Source organism: Mesoplodon mirus, assembly GCF_964341445.2.
Source record: "Mesoplodon mirus genome assembly, chromosome: 8".
Taxonomy (NCBI): domain Eukaryota; kingdom Metazoa; phylum Chordata; class Mammalia; order Artiodactyla; family Ziphiidae; genus Mesoplodon; species Mesoplodon mirus.
Window position 1 is genome coordinate 113,126,453 of NC_138984.1, and position 24,368 is coordinate 113,150,820.

The 24,368-nt window shown below is 40.0% G+C and overlaps 1 protein-coding gene across 1 annotated transcript in view; it reads right to left on the reverse strand.

The window, feature by feature from the left end:
• Window positions 1-22,280, reverse strand: part of TUBGCP5 (tubulin gamma complex component 5) — a 54,746-nt gene extending 32,466 nt beyond the window's left edge. Inside the window, exons 1-6 of the mRNA XM_082630340.1 lie at window positions 22,115-22,280; window positions 19,891-19,944; window positions 19,666-19,774; window positions 1,260-1,356; window positions 779-858; window positions 244-379 (exon numbers count right to left, since the gene is read on the reverse strand). Of these exons, the coding sequence (XP_082486466.1) occupies window positions 244-379; window positions 779-858; window positions 1,260-1,356; window positions 19,666-19,774; window positions 19,891-19,944; window positions 22,115-22,260 (622 nt within the window). The 5' untranslated portion in view covers window positions 22,261-22,280. The remainder of the gene's footprint in view (window positions 1-243; window positions 380-778; window positions 859-1,259; window positions 1,357-19,665; window positions 19,775-19,890; window positions 19,945-22,114) is intronic.
• Window positions 22,281-24,368: the final 2,088 nt, after the last annotated feature.

Sequence of the window (24,368 nt, forward strand, 5' to 3'; positions counted from 1 at the left end):
ACTATATATTTAAAAAAAAGACCAAAATATCACTGTAAATGCCTTTTCAACATTAATTCTATAGAGCTACTTCTTAGGCACTACAGAAGAAAGATCTACTAATGGTTTAAAAAGGTTTGTTTTTAAGGACGGCAGAGCTTACCAATATTTTAAACCACATAGAACTGATTGTCAAAGCTTGCCTTTCCTTCTAGAGAATTCTTCTGTTAGAAAATGATGCCAGTATCTAAGAACACACACTACCTCTCCAGCTGACTTGAGGTCCCGGTTTTTTGTTTTGATCTTGTTCTTCTAATGGTGTCCTGTCCACCTGAATCCCAGAGTCCTCTCTGCTTAAAGGCTGTTGATCATCTTCATCCTCACTTTCTTCAGACCAATTCTGATTAAAAGAAGGAAATACACCTTGCCCTTAGAGCACCTAACAACTGGAGCTATTTAGACTAAAAGATCAAGAAAATTTCAGAAGAAAAGCAAAAACTTTATCAAATGAAACTTTTTTCTACATGTCTTGAAAGTTACTATTACAGGATGGAATTAGTTTTGGTGGCAAAATCCCAAGATTTACAGCTCCTTAAGGGATACATATATTTTCTGATCAACTTTGTAGTACCGATGTTTGGGTGCAAAATCTTAATAAAACTTCCATAATAAACCACTCTAATTTAGTAAAGAGTGTTCCTGTTTTAGATAAGTTGCTGTAGGGCACAGGACCCATAAAAATCATCTAAATAACTTGGCATGTATTTATGTTTTCAGTAGCAAAACCACTGCTACTTACTGGTGTGTCTACATTTGGGCCAAGGTCAATTTCTTCACCTTCCATCAAGTATTTTCCCCAGTCGAAATCATCTTTCTTTTCTAAAATATAGCAGAAGAATTTCATCAGCTTGATCAAAAATATGTGGGAAAAAACCCCTAAATTACAGTAAAAAGTCTAACAAAACTCAGAATAACTTGGGAAATGAAAGTTCAAAAATATTGAAACACTCAATAAGTTGACATTCTAATACATTTAAAATTTTAATTTCTTTATCTTCAAAAGTGATTTTTCTCTTTATATAACTGAAGGTTTAACTTACAAAGTCAGAACTCATATTTTAAAAGAAAATTTACAACTACAATTGCATTTAAGACAACTGAAATATTTTAGTTTCAGATTGCTTTTTACAACTTTTTATAAAATCTCAAAGTCTGGTAATTAAGTCATAAAACCAATTTCTCTTTTATTTGTTATATATGAAAAGCATTTGGTAACGTACCCACTTCTTTATCTCTTGGTGTTTCCACATAATTGCTGTTTGAAGGAGAATCAGACAGACATAGAAGAAGTGACAATATGGAATAATGTGCATCTGTCTTTAAAACAAGAAATGAAAAATATGAATCACTGAGGTTGGTAAGAGCTTTCTAAACTAGTTTGAGTAAAGAAAAGATAACCCCATGACAGTTATGTCCTCAACTTTTTTTCCTGGTTTAAGAAAACACAAATCATACCTAAATAATCTCAAACTCTAAACTTGTTTTTACAGTTCAAATGTGTACAGATAAGGAACCTGTCAAATAATGCACTACCTGAATCATAATGAGGAATCTCAGACAAACCTAAACTGAGGGAAAAGCTACCAAATAATTAGCCTGCTCTCTTCAATAATGTCACGGTCAAAAAAAGAAAGGGTGAGGAATGTTCCAGATCAAAGGACACCAATTGGTGAACCCAAGCAAAAAGTACACAGGAGTTCCTTTTAGTATTCTTCAACTTCTAAGTTTTTTAAAACTTAAATTGTATTTTAAAAATCACATTTAAAAAGCTGCCAAAAATGAAAAATACTCCAAATATGCAAATAATCATAAACTATGCATGGAAAGGAGAGAGGAGGTGAATTAAAATCAAGGAAGGTAAGGAAGTCTCAGGTTACCTCTCCCTATTAAATGTTCTGTAGTACTTTATGCACAGCTTCATAGTGTTTATCATAATTATAATTAAATAGCTATTCACAACTACTTGGGTAGTGATGATCATGTCTTGTTTATTCCGTACTCCTACCACCCAGTGATGACAGGGACACAGCAGACACTTGGTAAACTTTCCTGGGAATGATAAGGCACTATATCACGAATTCTCTGCTTAGAAGTGCGTTAAATTCCTTTAACAACAACAACAAAACATTTTCATTCCATAGAGAAGAGTAGTCTAAAATGTAAATACTTGAAGAAAATAACTCCCAATATATAAATCTATTATTTAGTAATAATTGCTAACATCAGATTGCTTATTTTGGAAGGACTTTGTACACCTGAAACAGGTGAATGTTACCAGTGAAAGAGGAGAGAACTATGTACAGTAAAAGCAAGAGCACACACAGTACCCTTGCAGACCTCCCTACCTTGCCAAGGACCAGGACTACCGCCCTGCAGCTACGTGGTGATGCACAAAAGCAGCACATGGTCCTGGGAAGAGGACCTGGATGAGGCCACTCCCCTACCCTTTGTTCAGTTTTTTGCTATAAGGGAGCTTGACACCTAGAAGACTCATTAATTGAGGTAATCACTGAGCTAAAAAATTAGCATTAATGGCTAAAACATAACCTATCAATCAGCTAATATCACGTTTTAACTGAAGTCACTAATAGCATTAAAGAAAAAAGAAGACTGCTGCTAAAAGTTAGGGCCCTGGAACTTAACATCTAGATGATACAGGAGACTGTCCAAGATGGCAGCTTGGGAAGACCTGCGCTCACCTCCTCCTACGGGTACACCAAAATTACAACTATTTACAGAGCAACTATCAGTGAGAATGCTCTGCAGACTAGCAGAACAGATCTTCTGCAGCTAAAGATGTGAAGAAGGAACCACAATGAGATGGTTAAGAGGGGTGGAGACATGGTATAGTCAAGACCCACACTCCCAGGTCAGTGACCCACAAATAGGAGGATAATTATAACTGGAAAAGTTCTTCCCAAGGAGTGTGGGGTCTGAGCTCCCTGTTGAGCTCTCCTGCCTGGGGGTCCTGCATTGGGAAGACAAGCCCCCAGAATGTTTGGCTTTGAAGGCTAGTAGGACTTATATTCAGGTGACGCAGAAGGCTGTGGGAAATACAGACTCCACTCTTAAATGGCACACACAAAATCTCACATGCTCTGGGACCCAGGGCAGAAGCACTAATTTGAAAGGAGCCTGGGTCAAACCCACCTGCTGATCTTGGAGAACCTCCCAGAGAGGCAGGAGGTAACTGGGTCTCATCCTGGGGACACAGATGCTGCTGGCAGCCATCTTGGGGAGCATGTTCTACCACAAGGACATTAGTGTGGGCAAGCACCATTTTGGAGTCCTCCTCTAGCTTATTAGCACAGGGGGCTTACCTACCCACCAGCCAGTCTGTAACAATCCCAGGGCCCCCAGGCCAGCTGCCAGCCATGTGAAGACCAAGCCTCGTCCACCAGTGTGCCCACAACCCACCCCACCCACCAGTGGGCCAGCACCAGCCCCAGGACCTCCTGGGTCCTGCAGCCAGCTGTGCCAGGACCCGGCATTGCCCACCAGCATCTGGGCAGACCTAACTGAGGCCGAGTCTGGCAGCCAACTGTGCTGAGGACCGTCCTGTGTACCACTGCGCCCACAGTAGTCAGCCCACCACAACAGAAGGGTCCATGCAGCCCACAGAGGGGGCACCCATAGAACAAATAGCTCTGGTGACCAGAGGGCAGTGCTCTGCTGGGCCCCGTAGGGCATCTCTTATATAAGGCCACTCGTTCAAGTTTGGGAAACATAAGCATTCCCCCTAATGAACAGAAGTGAAAACAGAGAATTAGGCAAAACGAGGTGACAGAGAAACATGTTCCAATGATAGAACACAATAAAAGGCCAGAAGAAAGAAGCAAAGTGGAGATAAGTAATCTACCTGGTAAAGTTTCCAAGGCAATGACCATAAAGATGCTCAACAAACTTGGGAGAAGAATGAACACAATGAGAAGCATAACAAAAAGTTAAAAAATAAAAAGAAAAACCAAACATAGGTGAGGAATACAATAACTGAAATAAAAAATATTCTAGAAGGAATTCACAGTAGATTAGATGATACAGAGGAATGGATCAGTGAACTGACAGTAGTGGAAATCATGCAAACTGAACAAAAAAATTTAAAAATAAGGACTGTTTAAGAGACTTCTGGGACAATATCAAGAGTACTAATATTCACACTATAGGGGCCCCAGAAGAAGGAGAAAGGGGCAGAGAACTTATTTGAAGGGATAATAGCTGAAAAATTCTTTAACCTGGGAAAGGAAACAGACATCCAGGTCCAGAAAGCACAGAGAGTTCTAAACAAGATCAACCCAAAGAGATCCACACCAAGACACACTGTAATTAAAATGCAAAAATTAAAGTTAAAGACAGATGTACTTCCCTGGTGGCGCAGTGGTTAACAAACTGCCTGCCAGTGCAGGGGACATGGGTTCAATCCCTCGTCCGGGAAGATCCCACATGCCGTGGAGCAACTAAGCCTGTTCGCCACAACTATTGAGCCTGCGCTCTAGAGCCCGCGAGCCACAACTACTGAGGCCCATGTGCCTACAGCCTGTGCATCACAACAAGAGAAGCCACCACAATGAGAAGCCTGCGCACCGCAATGAATACCCAATGCAGCCAAAAGTAAAAAAAAAAAAAAAAAAAGTTAAAGAGAGAATCTTAAAGGCAGCAAGGAAAAAACAAGTTACTTACAAAGGAATTCCCATAAGGCTATCAAGTGACTTTTCTGCAGAAACTTTGCAGGCCAGAAGGAAGTGGCATGATGCATTTAAAGTGATGGAAGGAAAAAACCTACGACCAAGAATACTCTACCCAGCAAGGCTATCATTCAGATTTGAAGGAGAGAGCAGAAGTTTTACAGACAAGCAAAAGCTTAAAGAGTTCAGTACCATCAAACCAGCTTTTCAAGAATTGTTAAAGAGACTTCTTTAACTGGAAAAGAAAAGGTCACAACTAGAAATAAGAAAATTACAAAAGTAAAAGCCTCAGTGGTAAAGGCAAATATACAGTAAAGGTAGTAGATCAACCACTTATAAAGCTAGCAGGAAGGTTAAAAGATAAAAGTAGTAAAATGATCTATATCCACAATAAGTAAATTAAGATATACACAAAACAAAAAGATATAACATATGATGTCAAAAACATTAAATGTTATGGGGAGAGGAAAAATGCAGGGTTGTGAAAATGTGTTCAAACTTAAGAAATCAGCAACTTAAAATAATCACATATATATATTAGCTTGCTATATACAAACCTCATGGTAATCACACACCAAAAACCTATAATAGATACACACACACAAAAAGAGAAAGGAATCCAAATGTAACACTAAAGATAGTCATCAAATCATAAGAGAAGAGAACAAAAGAAGAAGGAACAAAAAAGAAATTTAAAAAAAATCCCCAAACAATTAACAAAATGGCAATGAGAACATACCTATCAATAATTACTTTAAATGTAAGTGGACTAAATGTTCCAATCTAAGGATACAGAGTGGCTGAAGGGATACAAAAATACCCATATATATGCCGCTCCTAAGAGTCTCACTTCAGATCCAAAGACACAGGCAGACTGAAAGTGAGGAAATGGAAAAAGGTTTTCCATGCAAATGGAAATGAAAGCTGGGGTAGCAATACTTAACTCAGACAAAAAAGACTGTAAAAGGAGACAAGGGACATTACATAATGATCAAGGAATCAACCCAAGAAGAATATACAATACCTGTAAATATATATGCACTCAACATAGGAGCACCTAAATACAGAAAGCAAATAATAACAAACATAGAGGGAGAAACTGACAATAACATGATAATTGTAGTGGACATTAACAGCCCACTTACATAAATGGACAGATCATCCAGACAGCAATCAATCAGGAAACACTGGCATAAATGATACATTAGATCAGATGGACTAAATAGACATATGTAGGACATTCCATGCAAAAAAGCAGAATACACATTCTTTTCAAGTGCACATAGAACACTCTCCAGGATAGATCACATACTAGGCCACAAAACAAGTCTCAGTAAAATTAAGAGGACTAAAATCATATCAAGTATCTTTTCCGACCACGCTGCTAAGAGACTAGAAATCAACCACAAGAAAAAAATTGCCAAAACCACAACCACGTGAAGGCTAAACAACATGCCACTAAAGAAGCAATGGGTCACTGTGAAATCAAAGAGGAAATAAAAAAATACTTGGAGACAAATGAAAGTGGAAACACAATGACCAAATCTACTGGACACAGCAAAAGCAGTTCTAAGAGGGATGTTTATAGTAATACAAACCTAACTCAGGAAAAAAGAAAAATCTCAAATAAACAACCTAACCTCACACCTAAAGGAACTAGAAAAAGAAGAACAAATAAAACCCAAAGTTAATAAAAGGAAAAATCATAAAGCTCCACAGTGGAAGTAAATGAAATAGAGACAAAAACATAATAGAAAAGATCAATGAAACTAAGAGCTGGTTCCTTGAAAAGATAAACAAATTTGGTAATTTGTTTATCAGACTCATCAAAAAAAAAAAAAAAAAAAAGAGAGAAGGCCCAAATCAATAAAATCAGAAATGAATAAGAAGTTACAACTGACACCACAGAAATACAAAGGGTCACAAGAGACTACTACGAGCAACTGTACGCCTAATAAAATGAACAACCTAGAAGAAATGGACAAATTCCTGGGAATGTACAATCTCCCAAGACTGAATCGGGAAGAAACAGAAAATATGAACAGATCAATTTCCAGTAATTAAATTGGGTCAGTAATCAAAAAAAGTCCCAACGAACGAAAGTCCAGGACCAGATGGCTTCACAGGTGAAGTCTACCAACATTTAGACAAGAGTTAACACGTATCCTTCTGAAACTATTCCAAAAAATTGCAGAGAAAGGAACACTTCCGACCTCATTCTACGAGGCCACCATCACCCTGATACCAAAACCAGACAAAGATATCACACAAAAAAAGAAAATACAGGCCAATATCACTGATGAACACAGATGCAAAAGTCCTCAGCAAAATACTAGCAAACTGACTTGAACAATACATTAAAAGGATCATATACCATGATCAAGTGGGGTTTATCCCAGGGATGCGAGGATGATTCAACACCTGCAAATCAATGTGATACATCACATTAATTGATTGAAGAATAAAAATTACATGACCATCTCAATAGATGCAGAAAAAGCCTCTGACAAAACTCAACATCCATCTATGATAAAAACTCTCGAAATAATGGGTATAGAGGGAACATACCTTAACATAATAAAGGCCATATACGATATGCCCAGCTAACATCATACTCAAAGGCGAAAGCAGGGGAGGAACCAAGATGGCGGAGTAGAAGGACGTGCTCTCACTCCCTCTTGCGAGAACACCAGAATCACAACTAGCTGCTGGACAATCATCGACAGGAAGACACTGGAACTCACCAAAAAAGATACCCCACATCCAAAGACAAAGGAGAAGCCACAATGAGATGGTAGGAGGGGCGCAATCACAGTAAAATCAAATCCCATAACTGGTGGGTGGGTGACTCACAAACCAGACAACACTTATACCACAGAAGTCCACCCACTGGAGCGAAGGTTCTGAGCCCCACGTCAAGCTTCCCAACCTGGCGGGTCCGGCAATGGGAGGAGGAATTCCTAGAGAATCAGACTTTGAAAGCTCATGGGATTTGATTACAGGACTTCAACAGGACTGGGGGAAACAGAGACTCCACTCTTGGAGGGCACACACAAAGTAGTGTGTGCATCGGGACCCAGGGGAAGGAGCAGTGACCCCATAGGAGACTGAACCAGACCTACCTGCTAGTGTTGGAGGATCTCCTGCAGAGGCGGGGAGTGGCTGTGCTCACCATTGGGACAAGGAGACTGGCAGCAGAAGTTCTGGGAAGTACTCCTTGGCGTGAGCCCTCCCAGAGTCTGTCATTAGCCCCACCAAAGAGCCCCAGTAGGCTCCAGTGTTGGGTCGCCTCAGGCCAAACAACCAACAGGGAGGGAACCCAGCCCCACCCACCAACAGTCAAGCAGATTAAAGTTTTACTGAACTCTGCCCACCAGAGCAACAGTCAGCTCTACCCACCACCAGTCCCCCCCCATCAGGAAACTTGCACAAGCCTCTTAGAGAACCTCAACCACCAGAGGGCAGACAGCGGAAGCAAGAACTACAATCCTGCAGCCTATGGAACAAAAAGCACATTCACAGAAAGACAAACAAGATGAAAAGGCAGGGCTATATACCAGATGAAGGAACAAGATAAAACCCCAGAAAAACAACTAACTGAAGTGGAGGTAGGCAACCTTCCAGAAAAAGAATTCAGAATAACGATAGTGAAGATGACCCAGGACCTCGGAAAACGAATGGAAGCAAAGATCGAGAAGATGCAAGAAATGTTTAACAAAGACCTAGAAGAATTAAAGAACAAACAAACAGAGATGAACAATACAATAACTGAAATGAAAAATACACTAGAAGGAATCGATAGCAGAATAACTGAGGCAGAAGAACAGATAAGGGACCTGGAAGACAGAATGGTGGAATTCACTGCTGCGGAACAGGATAAAGAAAAAAGAATGAAAAGAAATGAAGACAGCCTAAGAGACCTCTGTCATTAAACCCAACATCATTCGCATTATAGGGGTCCCAGAAGGAGAAGAGAGAGAGAAAGGACCTGAGAAAATATTTGAAGAGATTATAGTTGAAAACTTCCCTAACATGGGGAAGGAAATAGCCACCCGAGTCCAGGAAGCGCAGCAAGTCCCAACAGGATAAACCCAAGGAGAAACACGCCGAGACACATAGTAAACAAATTGGCAAAAATTAAAGACAAAGAAAAATTATTGAAAGCAGCGAGGGAAAAACGACAAGTTACATACATGGGAACTCCCATATGGTTAACAGCTGATTTCTCAGCAGAAACTCTACAAACCAGAAGGGAGTGGCATGATATACTTAAAGTGATGAAAGGGAAGAACCTACAACCAAGACTACTCTACCCAACAAGGATCTCATTCAGATTCAACAGAGAAATCAAAAGCTTTACAGACAAGCAAAAGCTAAGAGAATTCAACACCACCAAACCAGCTCTACAACAAATTCTAAGGAACTTCTCTAAGTGGGAAACACAAGAAGAGAAAAGGACCTACAAAAACAAACCCAAAACAATTAAGAAAATGGTAATACAAACATACATATCGATAACTGCCTTAAATGTGAATGGATTAAGTGCTCCCACCAAAAGACACAGACCAGCTGAATGGATACAAAAACAAGACCCATATATATGCTGTCTACAAGAGACCCACTTCAGACCTAGGGACACATACAGACTGAAAGTGAGGGGATGGAAAGAAATATTCCATGCAAGTGGAAATCAAAAGAAAGCTGGAGTAGCTATACTCATATCAGATAAAATAGACTTTAAAATAAAGAATGTTACAAGAGACAAGGAAGGACACTACATAATAATCAAGGGATCAATCCAAGAAGATATAACAATTACAAATATATAGGCACCCAACAGAGGAGCACCTCAATACATAAGGCAACTGTGAACAACTATAAAAGAGGAAACTGACAGTAACACAGTAATAGTGAGGGACTTTAATACCTCACTTACACCAACGGACACCCAAAATGAAAATAAATAAGAAAACAGAAGCTTTAAATGACACAATAGACCAGATAGATTTAATTGATATTTATAGGACATTCCATCCAAAACCAGCAGATTACACTTTCTTCTCAAGTGCATATGGAATATTCTCCAGGATACATCACATCTTGGGTCACAAATCAAGCCTCAGTAAATTTAAGAAAACTGAAGTCATATCAAGCATCTTTTCTGACCACAACGCTATGAGATTAGAAGTGAATTACAGGGAAAAAAATGTAAAAAACACAAACACATGGAGGCTAAACAATATGTTACTAAATAACCAAGAGATCACTGAAGAAATCAAAGAGGAAATCAAAAATATTTGTATGGAAATATGTTAATATAAATGTTTCAGACATTACATGAAATTCCTAAAAATCTTATATATTCTGGTATAAGGTTATAAGTCATGATTCTAGTTATTACTTTAAAATGTATATCTCAGAAATAACTAAGTTTCCTTGTCAATTGTATTATTATGAACTTTCATCAAATCTTTAACCGTGGTCATTTTTAAGTGTTTTGTCATTTACAGACAGTTCTGAGTGTACTCTGATGCTTTTGCAAAAATGTTCCTATAAAAGGGTTTCATCTTCAAGGAATTCATGGAAAAGACTCTGACAAGTACAGGTTTCTGGCAACTGACTATACTGCTGAACTGAATAAGCATTTTCAGAACTCTAATGGAAAACTGATGAATTCATAAAAGTGCTAACAAAAGATCAAGATGAAAAAAAAATTAATTCCATGGGACTGAGTAAACTGATGAGGATGATTATAATTTTTGTGACTTCGTTTGAATAAAAAAAAAGTTACAAAAAAGGCAAAAGCATTTCCTCTAACATCAGACACAAGACAAGGATGCCCACTTTTGTCACTTTCATACAATGTAGTCCTAGCCACAGCAATCAGAGAAGGAAAAGAAATAAAAGGAATCTAAATTGGAAAGGAAGAAGTAAAACTGTCACTGTTTGCAGATGACATGATAATATATATAAGAAAATCCTAAAGATGCCACCAAAACACTGTTAAAACTATTTCATGCAATCACTAAAGTTGCAGGATACAAAATTAATATACAGAAATCCGTTGCATTTCTATACACTAACAATGAACTAATGAAGGAAAATTTAGGAACTCAATCCCATTTATAATTGCATCAAGAAGAATAAAATACTTAGGAATGAATCTAACTAAGAAGGTAAAAGACCTATACTTGGAAAACTATAACACACTGGTGAACGAAACTGAAGGTGACACAAAGAAATGCAAAGATCTACAGTGGTCATGTACTGGAAGAATCAATACTGTTAAAATGACCACACTACCCAGCAATCTGCAGATTCAATGTAATCCCTATCAAAACACCAATGGCACTTTTCACAGAACTAGCACAAATAATTCTGAAATTTGTACAGGAACACAACAGACTCTAAATAGCCAAAACAATCTTGAAAAAGAAAAACCAAGCTTGAGCTATCACACGCCCTGATTTCAAACTATATTACAAAGTGATAGTAATCAAAACAGTATGGTACTGGCACAAAAAGAGACACACAGATCAATGGAACAGAACAGAGAGCCCAGAAATAAACCCACATTTATATGGGCTATTATTCTATGACAAAGAAAACAAGAATATACAATGGGGAAAGACAGTCTCTTCAATAAATGGTGTTGGGAAAACTGGACAGCTACATGCAAAAGAATCAGAGTGGACAACTTTCTTACATCATGAACAAAAATAAATTCAAAATGGATTAAAGACTAAATATAAGACCTGAAACCATAAAACCCCTAAAAAAAAATAGGTAGTACACTCTTTGACATCAGTCTTAGCAATATTTTTTGGATATGTTTCCTCAGGCAAGGGAAACAAAAGCAAAAATAAACAAATGGGACTACACAAAATAAAAAGCTTTTATACAATGAAGGATAATATCAACAAAATGAAAAGGCCACCTACTGAATATGAGAAGATATTTACAAACCATATACCCGAAATGGGTTTATATCCAAAATACACAAAGAACTCATACAGCCAATATAAAAAAAAACAATCAGATTAAAAAATGGGCAGAGGATCTGAATACACATTTTCTGGCTAATCATACAAATAGCCAGACACAGGAAAACATGCTCAGCGTCAGTCATCACCAGGGAAATACAAATTAAAACCACAAGATATCACCTCACACTTGTCAGACTGCCTATTAGGAAAAAGAAAACAAATAAGACGTGTTGGCGAGGATGTGGAAAAAGAATTCTTGTATACTGGTGTTGGGAATGTAAATTGGTGTAGTCACTATGGAAAACAGCATGAAGCTTCCTCAAAAAATAGAAAATAGGGAGTTCCCTGGTGGTCTAATGGTTAGGATTCTGGGCTTTCACTGCCATGGCCCAGGTTCAATCCCTGGTCGGGGAACTGAGATCCTGCAAGCTGCGCAGCACAACCAAAAAAGAAAAAAACAAAAAAAAACCACCATGAGATCCAGCAATTCCACTAAACAGAAACACTAAATTGAAAGAATATATGCACCCCTATGTTCATTGCAGCATTATTTACAATAGCCAAGATATGGAAGAAATTTAAGCGTTCACTGATAGATGAATGGATAAAAAAGATGTGGTATATACATACAATGGACTATTACTCAGCCATTAAAAAGAATGAAATCTTGCCTTTTTCGACAACAGGGATGGATCCAGAGGATACTACGCTTAAGCGAAATAAGTCAGACAGAGAAAGACAAAGACTGTATGATTTCACTTATATGTGGAATCAAAAAGCAAAACAAATGAAAACCAAAACAAACATACAAAACAGAAACTGAGTCACAGATACAGAGAACAACAGGTGGTCACCAGAGGGAAAAGGGATGGGGAATAAGTGACACAGGTGAGGGAGATCAAGAGGTACAAACTTCCAGTTACAAAATAAATGAGTCACGGGGAAGAAACGTACATTGGGAACATAGGAATAATATTGTAATAACTTTGTATGGTGACATATGGTAACTAGAAATATCAAACCACTGTATTGTGCACATGGAACTAACATAGTGTTGTAGGTCAATTATACTTCAATTAACCTTTAAAACACGGGTTAATTTGCTCTTTTATGCTACCTGTTTGCAAAGAGATGAAAGTAAAGAGTTAGAGCTCCATCTCTCAATCAGCCATGTGTCCCTTCATAGTCTGTCTTATAAAGACCTGCACAATCCCTGCTACTCTATGGAAAGTCAAAAAATACATGTACATATATATTGAAAGAGCAATTCCATGTGCTGTACATTCATTATATCAGAGGTGGCCTTGAATCTCAAAGTTAGAAATAATTTTCCACTTCCACATCCTTTGAAGTCCAAAGCTACAAAGAGCCAGAATTCCTAGTTCCAGTGGGGTTTTACAGATATGCCAAAGTCTTTGCTTATTTCTTCTAGAGTAACAAATAACCCCCAATTCTCCTTTGCCAAACATCGTTTCAAGCCTGGAGGTAAAGTGTCATTTACTGAGTAACTCTTATGGAAACTATGTCTATCTATTTGTAAATCTAAGTAAAGTGGGGTTAGAGATTCGCTTCTGGCATGATGGAGGAAGATGGCCTTCAAATCTTCTCCCCAGAAAGTAACTGTGAGTCTGGACAAGATTGCCAAAGACAACCATTTCAGTGCTCCAGATCAAGCACAGGCATACAAATGCAGTGTTTATCCATGGAAATGACCTCAGGTAAGAACAGTGGGAGTTTGAGGCATGCACGCCTAAAGCTTTCTCCCTTCTCCCACCAGCTCCATCGGGGTGGTACTGCAACCAGGGCTGGACAGCAAGTGAACACTAGCAGCTTTGCTGCCATTGTCTTAGTGGCGATCGCAGTGGCAAGTGAGTGGGGAAACCAGTAGTTGCAGGCCTGAGGGTCGGGCAAGCAGTGGACCAGCAGAACAGTTGAGGGTTTATCAGGGAGCTCCTGGCTGCAAGACAAGGAAAGGGGGCTTGCTAAGCTCTCCACATGTCTTGGGTTGACTAGAGGCTGTGATGTGCACAGCAGAGACTGGAGTGGACCCAAGCCACCCACATCTTTGGCCAATGGAGACTGAGTTCATGTGCAGAGATGAGAGAGCCCACACCAAGTATAAACCAGGACAGTCTTGAAAAGAGCTTAAATAGGAATGTACTTCTCAGTCCCCACACAAGTAAATCAGATTAACAACTAAAAATCATTTAATGTAATACACCATATCTTATGAACTGAATTATGTCCCCCTCAAATTTATATGTTGAAAATCTAACTCCTATTGTGATGGTATTTGGAGATGGAGCCTTTGGGAGGTAATCAGGTCGTGAGGGTGGAGCACTGGTCCAATGGGATAAGACCAGAGAGCTCTCTCTCTCTCCACCATGTGAGGTCACAGGGAGAAGGCAGCCACCTACAAGCCAGGAACAGTCCTTACCAGCAACCAAATTGGCCAGCACCTTGACCTTAGACTCCCAGTCTCCAGAAGTGTGAGAAAATAAATTTCTGGTTTTTTAAGCCACCAAAATACCTGAGTTGACTAAGACACACGAATAGAATTCAAGGCAAAAAAAGATATGATATCTCAAAGACACAGAAAAAAATTTGACAAAATCCAACACTCATTCATGATAAAAACTTTCACCAAACTAGGAATACAAAGGAACATCCTCCTTCAGATAAAGGGCATCTGTGAAAATCCTAAAACTAACATCATAATAAATGGTTGAAACTAAAGCTTTCCCTTTAAGACTGAGAACAAGGCAAAGATGTGCACTTTGGCTTCTGTTCAGCATTGTATTGATACCAGTGCAATAAGACAAAAAACAAAAAGACACCTCCCATTGGAATGGAGGAGGTCGAACTGTCTTTATTCAGAGATGACACAATCCTAAGTGTAGAAAATACTAAGGAAATGCAGAAGAAAATTACTAGAATAAATGAGTTTAGCAAGGCTAGGTATAAAAAAAATCAATATAAAAATGAGTTCTATTTTTTACATGCTAGCAATAAGCAAACCGCAAATGAAATTAAGACAATTCCATTCATAATAGCACCAAACAGAATAAAATACTTAGGAATAAATGTAAAAGAAATGAGGTAATTGGTGAAAAAACTAAAAATGATCTAAGTAAATGGAGAGTTCATATTTGTGGATTAAAAGATTTAATACTGGGGGCTTCCCTGGTGGCGCAGTGGTTGAGAATCTGCTTGCTAATGCAAGGGACATGGGTTCGAGCCCTGGTCTGGGAAGATCCCACATGCTGCAAAGCAACTAGGCCCGTGAGCCACAACTACTGAGCCTGCGCGTCTAGAGCCTGTGCTCCGCAACAACAGAGGCCAGGATAGTGAGAGGCCCGCGCACCGTGATGAAGAGTGGCTCCCGCTTGCCGCAACTAGAGAAAGCCCTCGCACAGAAGACCCAACACAGCCATAAATGAATGAATGAATGAATGAATGAATGAATGAATAAATAAATACACTGCGTTATTAAAAAAAAAGATTTAATATTGTTAAGACTGTGTGTTAGTTTCCTAAGGTCTCCCAAAATACTACAAACCATGTGATTTAAAACAAAAGGAATTTATCCTCTCTCAGTTCTGGAGGCTAGAAGTCTGAAATCAAGGTGCTGGCAGTCTATGCTTCCCCTGAAGGCTCAAGGGAAGAATTCTTCCTTGACTCTTCCTAGCTTCTCATGGTTGCTGTCAATCTTTTGCGTTCCTTGGCTCATAGCTGCATTGTTCCAATCTCCGCCTCTTTCACTGCATGGTGTTGCCCCATGTATGTCTCTGTATTCAAATTTCTATTTTTCTTATAAGGACACCAATCAATGAATTAATCCAGTTTGACTTCATTTTAACTTGCTTACATGGTCAAAGACCCTATAATAAGGTCACATGCACAGATTATCAGGGGATAGGATTTGAACATATCTATCTGGGGGACACAATTCAACCTAACAAATGGCAATACTTCCCAAACTGATTTATGGATTCAATGCAATCCCTGCCAAAACCCCAGCTGGCTTTTGCAGAAGTTTAGTTGACCCTAAAATGTGTATGGAAATTCAAAGGGTCTAGAATAGACAAAACAGTTTTGAAAAAGAAACAAGTTGGAGGACTTATATCACCCAATTCCAAAACTTACTATAAAGCTACAGTAATAAAGACAGTGTACTATGTAGTATTTGTGTAAGGACAGGCATACAAGATTAATGAAACAACTGAAAGCCCGTAAATCCTTATACGGTAAATTTGTTTTTGACAAAGTTGCCACGACAATTCAATAGGAAAAGAATAACCTTTTCAACAAACGGTGATAGGACAGAAGAATATCTTCGTAGGCAAAAACAAAAAAACAAACTCAGATCCTTTCCTCACAACATATACAACAATTTACTCAAAGTGGGTCACGAATCTACGTGCAAGTACTAAAAGTGCTAGAAGAAAACAGAGGAGAAAAGTATATCTTTGGGTTAGGCAAAGGGTTCTTAGATATGACATCAAAAGCATGAGTCATGAAAGAAACAAACAGCTAAAACGGGCTTCATTAAAATGAAAAAAGTTTTTGAGTTTCAAAAAAACATCACTCAGAAAATGAAAAGATAAGGTAGGGTCTAGAGGGAAATATTTATAAATCATTTTTCTGATGAAGAAGTTGCATGAGAAATACACAAACAACTCTGAGGATTTAATAAGAAGACAAACAATCCAATTTAAAAATGGTTAAAAGACTTGAATGAATATCACAGAGGCATACAAATGGCTAAAAAGCACATGAAAAAATGCTCAACATCGTTAGTCACTCAGGAAATGTAAATCAAACCATAGGAGACATTACTACCTACTCTCTGGGATGTCTACAATCAAAAAGACAAACAATAACAAGTGTTGGAAAGGATGTGGAGAAACTGGAACACTTAAACACTGTTAGTGGGAATATAAAAGGATACAGCCACTTCGGGAAATAATTTTGCAGTTTTTTTAAAGGTTAAACCTAAGCCTACCATTTAAACCAGCCCTTCCACTCCTAGAAATCTACCAAGAAGCGTGAAGAAAGCTCATATGAGAATATTCACAGCAGTTCATTATTCATACTAACCAAAAAATGGCAACAATCCAAATGTCATCCACTGGTGATTAAGCAAAATGTGGCCATATCCATACAATGGAATACTATTCAGTAATTAAAAGGAATAGAACATGGACACATGCTACACATGGATGAACCTCAAAAACATCATGAAAGAAAAGCAGACACAAAAACTGGATATTGGGCTTCCCTGGTGGCGCAGTGGTTGAGAGTCCGCCTGCTGATGCAGGGGACACGGGTTCGTGCCCCAGTGCAGGAAGATCCCACATGCCGCGGAGCGGCTGGGCCCGTGAGCCATGGCCGCTGAGCCTGGGCGTCCAGAGCCTGTGCTCCGCAATGGGAGAGGCTATAACAGTGAGAGGCCCGCGTACCGCAAAAAAAACCAACCAAACAAACAAACAAAACCAAAACTGGATATTGTATAACCTCATTTATACGAAATGTCCAGAAGGGCAAATTTATACATACAGTAAGTAGATCAGTAGTTGTGTGGGGTTGGGGTGAGAGCAGGTATTGACTGCAAAAAAACTGGGCTTGAGGAGAACTTCTGGGGTGACGGAAATGTTTTAAAACTGGACTGTGGTTGCATCACTACGTATCTACTAAAAATCAGTGAACTGTACATTCAGAATGGAGGAATTTTACAGTAAGTTATATATCAATAAAGCTGAAAAAATGTGACGTTATTGCTGCACTACAAGAGATGTGTCAAAGACGCCACAGCAAAGGAGAAAAGGGCAACCAACCAACTTTGCCTGTGTAAGTGGGGAAGAAGCCAAGGACAGAGAGGGACAGCAAGGCGGAAAGGAATACACAGATTTATTTCTTCAACAAATATCTATGGTCTACTCTGTTCTAGGTGCCTGAGAACACATCAGAAGCAAAGCCTACACCTGTAAAACTCCTATGTCAATGGGAAGATAGGAAACAAACAATAATGTAATAAACAAGTTAAAAGTACGTATAGACACACTACCAAACGTAAGGTAGATAGCTAGTGGGAAGCAGCCGCATAGCACATGGAGATCAGCTCGGTGCTTTGTGACCGCCTGGAGGGGTGGGATAGGGAGGGTGGGAGGGAGATGCAAAAGGGAGGGGATATGGGAACATATGTATATGTATAACTGATTAAATTTGTTATAAAGCAAAAAAAAAAAAAAAAAAAAAGTACGTATAGACAGTATTTGAATTTAACATTAAATGATGAGATTCCTCAGGCACGAGGAGAAGGGCAGGTACAGGATGTGCCACCAAAGAACTAGGGTGTGTGGTTCCACTGTGTTCAGTGAGCCCTGTGACTGGGGGTGTACAGAAAACTAACCAAAGATGGCAACAAAAAGGTCAAAGGAGGAATCAGAAGTGACACTCACTGTTTCATTTAATTATTCTGCACCACGTAGGTATTTTCACTGGTACAGATGAAACTGAGATTAGGGCATTTGCCTGGCAAAATCATAGTAACAGTATGTACTGAAGATGGTCTTTATTGGACTAACAGTGCCTGGCACGTAGTAAATGCCCTAAAAGTGCTTGCCTTTGTTTATTATTAATATTATGGTGTCATCGTGCCTAAATTATTAAGTTCTATAGTCTACCCAGAAAGCTATACAAAATGAGTCAAGAAGAGATATAAAAAAAGATTTGCCTCCTTCTCTTTCAAAATGATCCTTGCGGGAACAATACACAGAAGCGTATTTCTAATCCTTAGGGCATGGGTTCACAGCAATGCAGTTCTCTCCTCCAGAAATACCTTTATAGCCCTTCCTTAAACTTATGGACAGTTTAAAAAATTATCTAAAGCTTTCTTTCTTAGGCCACCAACTCAGTGCAGACAAAGGGAAAGCCTATCAATAACAGAATACTCCTCAGAGGTTATTGTGAAGATTGAGTTAATATATGTATGCACTAAACTCAGGAGGCCTGGGTTGCCCAAACCCTGAACATCTCAAAGATCTTCAGGACTGGCCCTTGACTGGCTCCTGAGATATCCTCTGAGCCCTTGGAATATCCTGCTAGTACAGTATTATTTGTATGCCATTCTTTGGGCCACACTGTATCAGCCTGACCAGACAGTTTATGCTAACAATGTGACTTATGGTGAATGATTTTGTAGGCCTGAAGTCGTTGGTTTGACCTCTGGGAGTGCTGGAGATTGAATAGCTAAGGTCAGCCACATGGGCACTGCATATCCATGTGACTGACCCCCAAGAAAATCCTGGACACCAAGACTCAGGAGAGTTTCCCTAGTTTGCAGTATTTTGTCACTGGGAGAGTTAAGTGCAGCCCCATGCAAGTTCACTGGGAAGGGGCATCTGGAAGCTTGTGCCTGGTTTCTCCTGGACTTCACGCCATGCCTTTTCCCTCTGCTCATTTTAAATCTGTATCCTTTCACTGTAATAAACCATAACAAACAGGAGAGTAATTTTTTTGAGGGGGCTCTATGAATCCTCCCAGTGAATCACTGAGCCTAAAGGTGGTCTTGGGGACCCATGACAGAATATGGAAGTCCTCAGAAAAGCACCTGGCATCTAGTGAGCAATATATGGATAATTATTATTGCCAAGTGCAGAGAAGTCATTTAAAAGTTGAAGGATAGCCAGAGAGTGCTATTTTTTCTGCCAATCTCTGCTCTCAATTTCCACAGTAGGTTGGAGCTAAGATGATTAAACAAGAACATACTTCTTTCATCACAAGCTTGAGACACACTGGATTTGATGGCAACACCTAAGTCAATTTCCAGGAGATTCTGGTTCTAGTCAGTGGACAATACTAAAACAGAATGAATGTTTAAATGTTAACAGAAACAGGCTGACAATAATCAGATTAGAAACAGTAAAATACAACAGAGATCTCACAATATAGCATACCTTGATTTCCTTTATGCTTGGAAGTGATGCATTAAGAAATTCCTCAGTTAATCTCTTCCAACTAGCAGCTTTGCTGAGATCAGAATGAATGATGAATTTTTCATAAATCCTAAAACGTTAAAAAAAAATCAACCGATAACTGTAAAGCTATATAAACAAAAACGTCTATAAGAAAATTCATATATATATGAACATGCACATATATACACACACATATAAACTTACCCTTCTATTGTCTTTTCTACTTTGTGGCTGTTGACATCTAAGAAACGATGAAATCTAAAAGAGAAAATGTAATTCTCATAACAATCTTGTCATATAGCTAAGCAGATTAGTCTCACAGCCCTGCACATCTCCCCGACACCCTATACTCAGCTATATGTTTCCAGTGAGTGCACCTCTCTCCCTGTATCACCTCTATCATTCATGCAAACAACCACTGAATCTGAGAGACTGCTCAAGCATTCTTTCCACAGGACACAGGCTGTCCTAAGCTACCCAACCCTGTCCTCTGGCTCCTCTGTCTTTTCATAACGCCCTGTGTCTAAGTCCAGCACAACACATTCTATAGCAGGGGTTCCTAATCTTTTTATGCCAGCGAAGCCCAGTGAATCCTAGGGACCCCTTCTCAGGATAATGCTTTTAATCATAAAATGAAATACAAAAGAAGCCAAGCATACTGAAATACAGTTGTGAAATATTTTTTTAGCTTGTGATACAGTAAGAAACATATATCTTTGTTACAGCATTAAATAACAAAATCTAGCAGTGGGTTCATAACTATGTAACAGTAAATGACACTTAAAAATATCTGCAATAACTACAATATGGCAGTGAAATACGTGATTTCTGCTGGTGACACAGTCATACAATAAGTAACTGCTTGTTGCTTTCATTCATAGTTGAAGGAAATGCTACTTTTTAGTTAGAGATTAGTGTAATTTTTTTCTTGTCCAAATCCGTAACACATGAATTCTATCTTCAGGCCCTCAGGTTAAGAAGCCCCATTCTACATCATACGTAATTAATTTTTGTCTGTCTTACTGAAGGACAGAAGCTTTATTTCGCCTATCTATGAATTTCTAAGGCCTAGAATGTGGTCACAGTTTTTTAAAAAACAAACATGAATTGTTCATTTTTCTGATGGATTAAAGCATCATGAAATTAGAGTATAGCTCACTCATCTCGTTTTTCATCTTTTAGTATCAAAGCCACACAATCTGTACTTAAAAGAAGTAAATTATACTACTAAATAACATATCTAATTCTAACCCATTAAATGGCTGAGTGGAATACCACTTTACTTATAATAGTTTAGTTTCTCAGTGTGCAAAAGTAGATAATAACTGCCAAGGTCTCTCCCAACTCTAAAATGATGTCCACTTACCTACTGTCATTTAGAAATATTAATAGAAAAAATTATTTGAGATACAGCATTTAAATTTCTCTATTTATATCACCTATTCAGGCATTGTTATATTTATAAGTTACATTTAAGAACTGAGTATTTTATTTCAGAAACTTGGGGGGGCTGTTAGACTCATCTATTCTTATTATAAACCAAGTAGGCACTTTATGATCATTAAGGTTGATAATCAAGATTACAGATTTTGCAAAACTGTTTACTATTCAAGAAGATTTCTATTGAAATTAAACAGATAGAATATTAACAATGACTAACATTCTTCTAATAATAATTTTTTTAAAATAATAATTTAATTACAGGTAATGATCAAAACAGTATCGTCTAATTTACATGTTCCATAAAGAAAAATGGGAGCTCTGACTTCACCTAAGTACCTAAACTGAATAAATCTTTAAAAATTAATTACATGAAAAACTGTATTAGAAGTTGCATTAGGTGGCCTGGTGTGCTCTATGCCAAGAACTGTTCTAGGTGCTGGAATAAGAAATGAACAAAACAGACGAAGACCCCTACCCTGGTGGAAGCTGTATTCTGCATGAAGGTAGGGGAGGAGACGGCAAACAGTAACAACAGGTAAGTTATCCCATGTGTCATGCTACGCGTTTTGGAAAAAGAAAGAGCAGGGTAAAAGAGATCTGGAGTGGCCCGAGCAGGGAGGGAGAGTCAGCGAGAATACAGTTTTAAATTGGGTATGGCCATTATTTTGCTCTAAAACTTTACTCACCCATCCATTCAAAAAATTGTTTGATGGGCAGTGGCCCGCACTAAGCGCAGTGGGCGGGGCAGGGAACTGGACAGACAAAACCCTTCCCTAGGGGCTCACTTCTAAGACTGGAGGACGACCCCCAGCAACACACAACCTACTGTTTGAGCTTGCGTGTGTCACCGCGTCGGGGACCCAGAAGGCGCGAGGTCACCAAGCAGCTGGAGCTGCAAGGCGCGCTGGGGCTCTGCCGGTCGCGCCACGCGCCCCACACCTCGCCAGACCCCTTCCCGTCCCCGGCTCCGGTGCCGAGTCCCTACCTGAAGTTGGACCAAGCGAAGTGCAAGGCGAGCTGGAAGTTGGGGTCCTCCTCGTCCTGGACGCCCGCCACAAGGCGGACGAGCTCGCGCACGTCGCGTTCTTGCCGTCGATCCAGCCAGCTCCAGGACGGCGCCGGAGACGCCATACCTCCGGCGCTCCCACAGTCCTTCGCGCGGTCGCGCCCGCTCTCGCGAGTGTTCGAGCTATCGCCTAGTTGAGCGAGGCTGCGGCCTCTCTCGCGAGAGTTCGCGCTGCAGTCGCGTTGAGCCTTGGCTCTGATTTTTGTTGGTGGCTTGGGGGTGTGTTCTCCAGTCTCACCTGGTTAAGTGTAGGAACGTCTTAAAAGGGGTAGCCGTTATTAGTAGTTTTATTAATAATAGTCTCTGGCTAACCTTGGTTGATGGTTTAACTCCTAATGTTTTGAGAGCAGCCACTTCTCATTCGGTGTATCTGTTTGCACCTGCACTTTCAGGTGCCATGATCCGTTAGTTGCCCACTCTTCTCTAAGCTTCAGTTTCTCCTAGAGGTGATCTCCAGTGATCTTTCGGTTCCCCTCTGCCTACAAGGGCCACAGCACATGGCCCACGCTCCAGCAGGTGTAAGGATAGTGCGTTGTCACGCAGGCTGAGCGCTACACCTCCTGCGCTTGCCAGTGACTCCCAGTGGCCCAAGGAGAACTTGGTAAACCCCGTTGGCCAGAGGTAGAGTAATGTCTTTGCTGTTGTTCGTAATTAAAACTGTACTTTAAAACTGTTTCCGTTAAGTATTGCTCGTAACCATTCCAAGACTTGTTACATAGAACTATTTATTATTTTTTTTCTTTTAGGGATCTACTGGGTTTTCATGTGGTTTATTACATTGCATTACCATAGTAAAAGATAGCTGATACACCACTGTCTCAGTCTGTTTGGGCTGCTGTAATAAAGTACCACATACTGGGTGGCTTATAAACAACAGAAACTTATTTCTCATAGTTCTGGAGGCTGGATTTTGAGATCAGGGTGCCAGCATGATTGGGTGAGGGCCCGCTTGCTGGAAGCAGACTTCTGGTCATGTCCTCACATGGTGAGAGGGGTAAGGGAGCTCACTGGGGCCTCTTTTTTTTTTTTTTTTTTTTTCTTTTTGCGGTATGCGGGCCTCTCACTGTTGTGGCCTCTCCCGTTGCGGAGCACAGGCTCCGGATGCGCAGGCCCAGCGGCCATGGCTCACGGGCCCAGCCGCTCCGCGGCATATGGGATCCTCCCAGACCGGGGCACGAACCCGTATCCCCTGCATCGGCAGGCGGACTCTCAACCACTGCGCCACCAGGGAGGCCCTGGGGCCTCTTTTATAAGGGCACTCATTCCATTCTTGGGGGCTCCACCCTCCTTTTCTAATCACCTCCCAAATAACAGCATATTGGGCATTAGGATTTCAAATTATGAATTTTGAGGGGACACAAACAACTACCTAAAACATAGGCTGCACACAACTGCGCAAATCCCACAAGAAGGGGAAAATCACAGCAGTAGAAATGATTCTGTGAAATGGAATTTATACTCTCTCTCTAGGCAGTCTTTTCTACTCCAGTCTCAACTCTCATCTGTGTGCTTATAACTCTCAAATTTGTGTATGCAGCTCACATTTTCCTTAGCACTCCAAATCTATAATTGCTTATTGTACATCTCCAAAATCAAAGTATACATACACACTTACATGTGTCTTTCCTGCCTCCCTATCTAGCTGGTTGGTCTTGACCTCTGGAGGGATACTTAGGAAACTTTCCACAGGGTGCTCCCAATGACTTGGACCCAGTAGGGACTGAGCTACTCTCCCAGACCTCCCTGGCTGGCCTGGGCCAATGTTCCCATTCTGGAAGGGGAATTGGAAATTTTTTCTAGAGGTGCCTCTGATGACTGAGCCCCATTTAAAGTACAGTTGGGCCTCAGGTATCCTCTGTGGCCCTCAAAGGCTGGTCACCCACTCTGCAGGGGATATGGAAACACTTTTGGAAAGAACATACAAAGACAGGATAGCAAACAGGCTGTGTGCACTGCCATGTGTCCCTTGCTGGCCTAGGCCAGTGCACGCCTCCAGAATGGCCCCTGGATAAATTTTCTGGAAGTGCATGCAAAGAATAGGCCCCAGGCACCACTGCAGCCTGGCTAAGGGTGCCATCCCCATCCTCCTGTCCAGCCTGTCCCAATGTCCCCTTTGGAGGGACTTAGAGATATTTAAGGGGTGTTTCTGTCGAATGTGCCATATATGGGACTG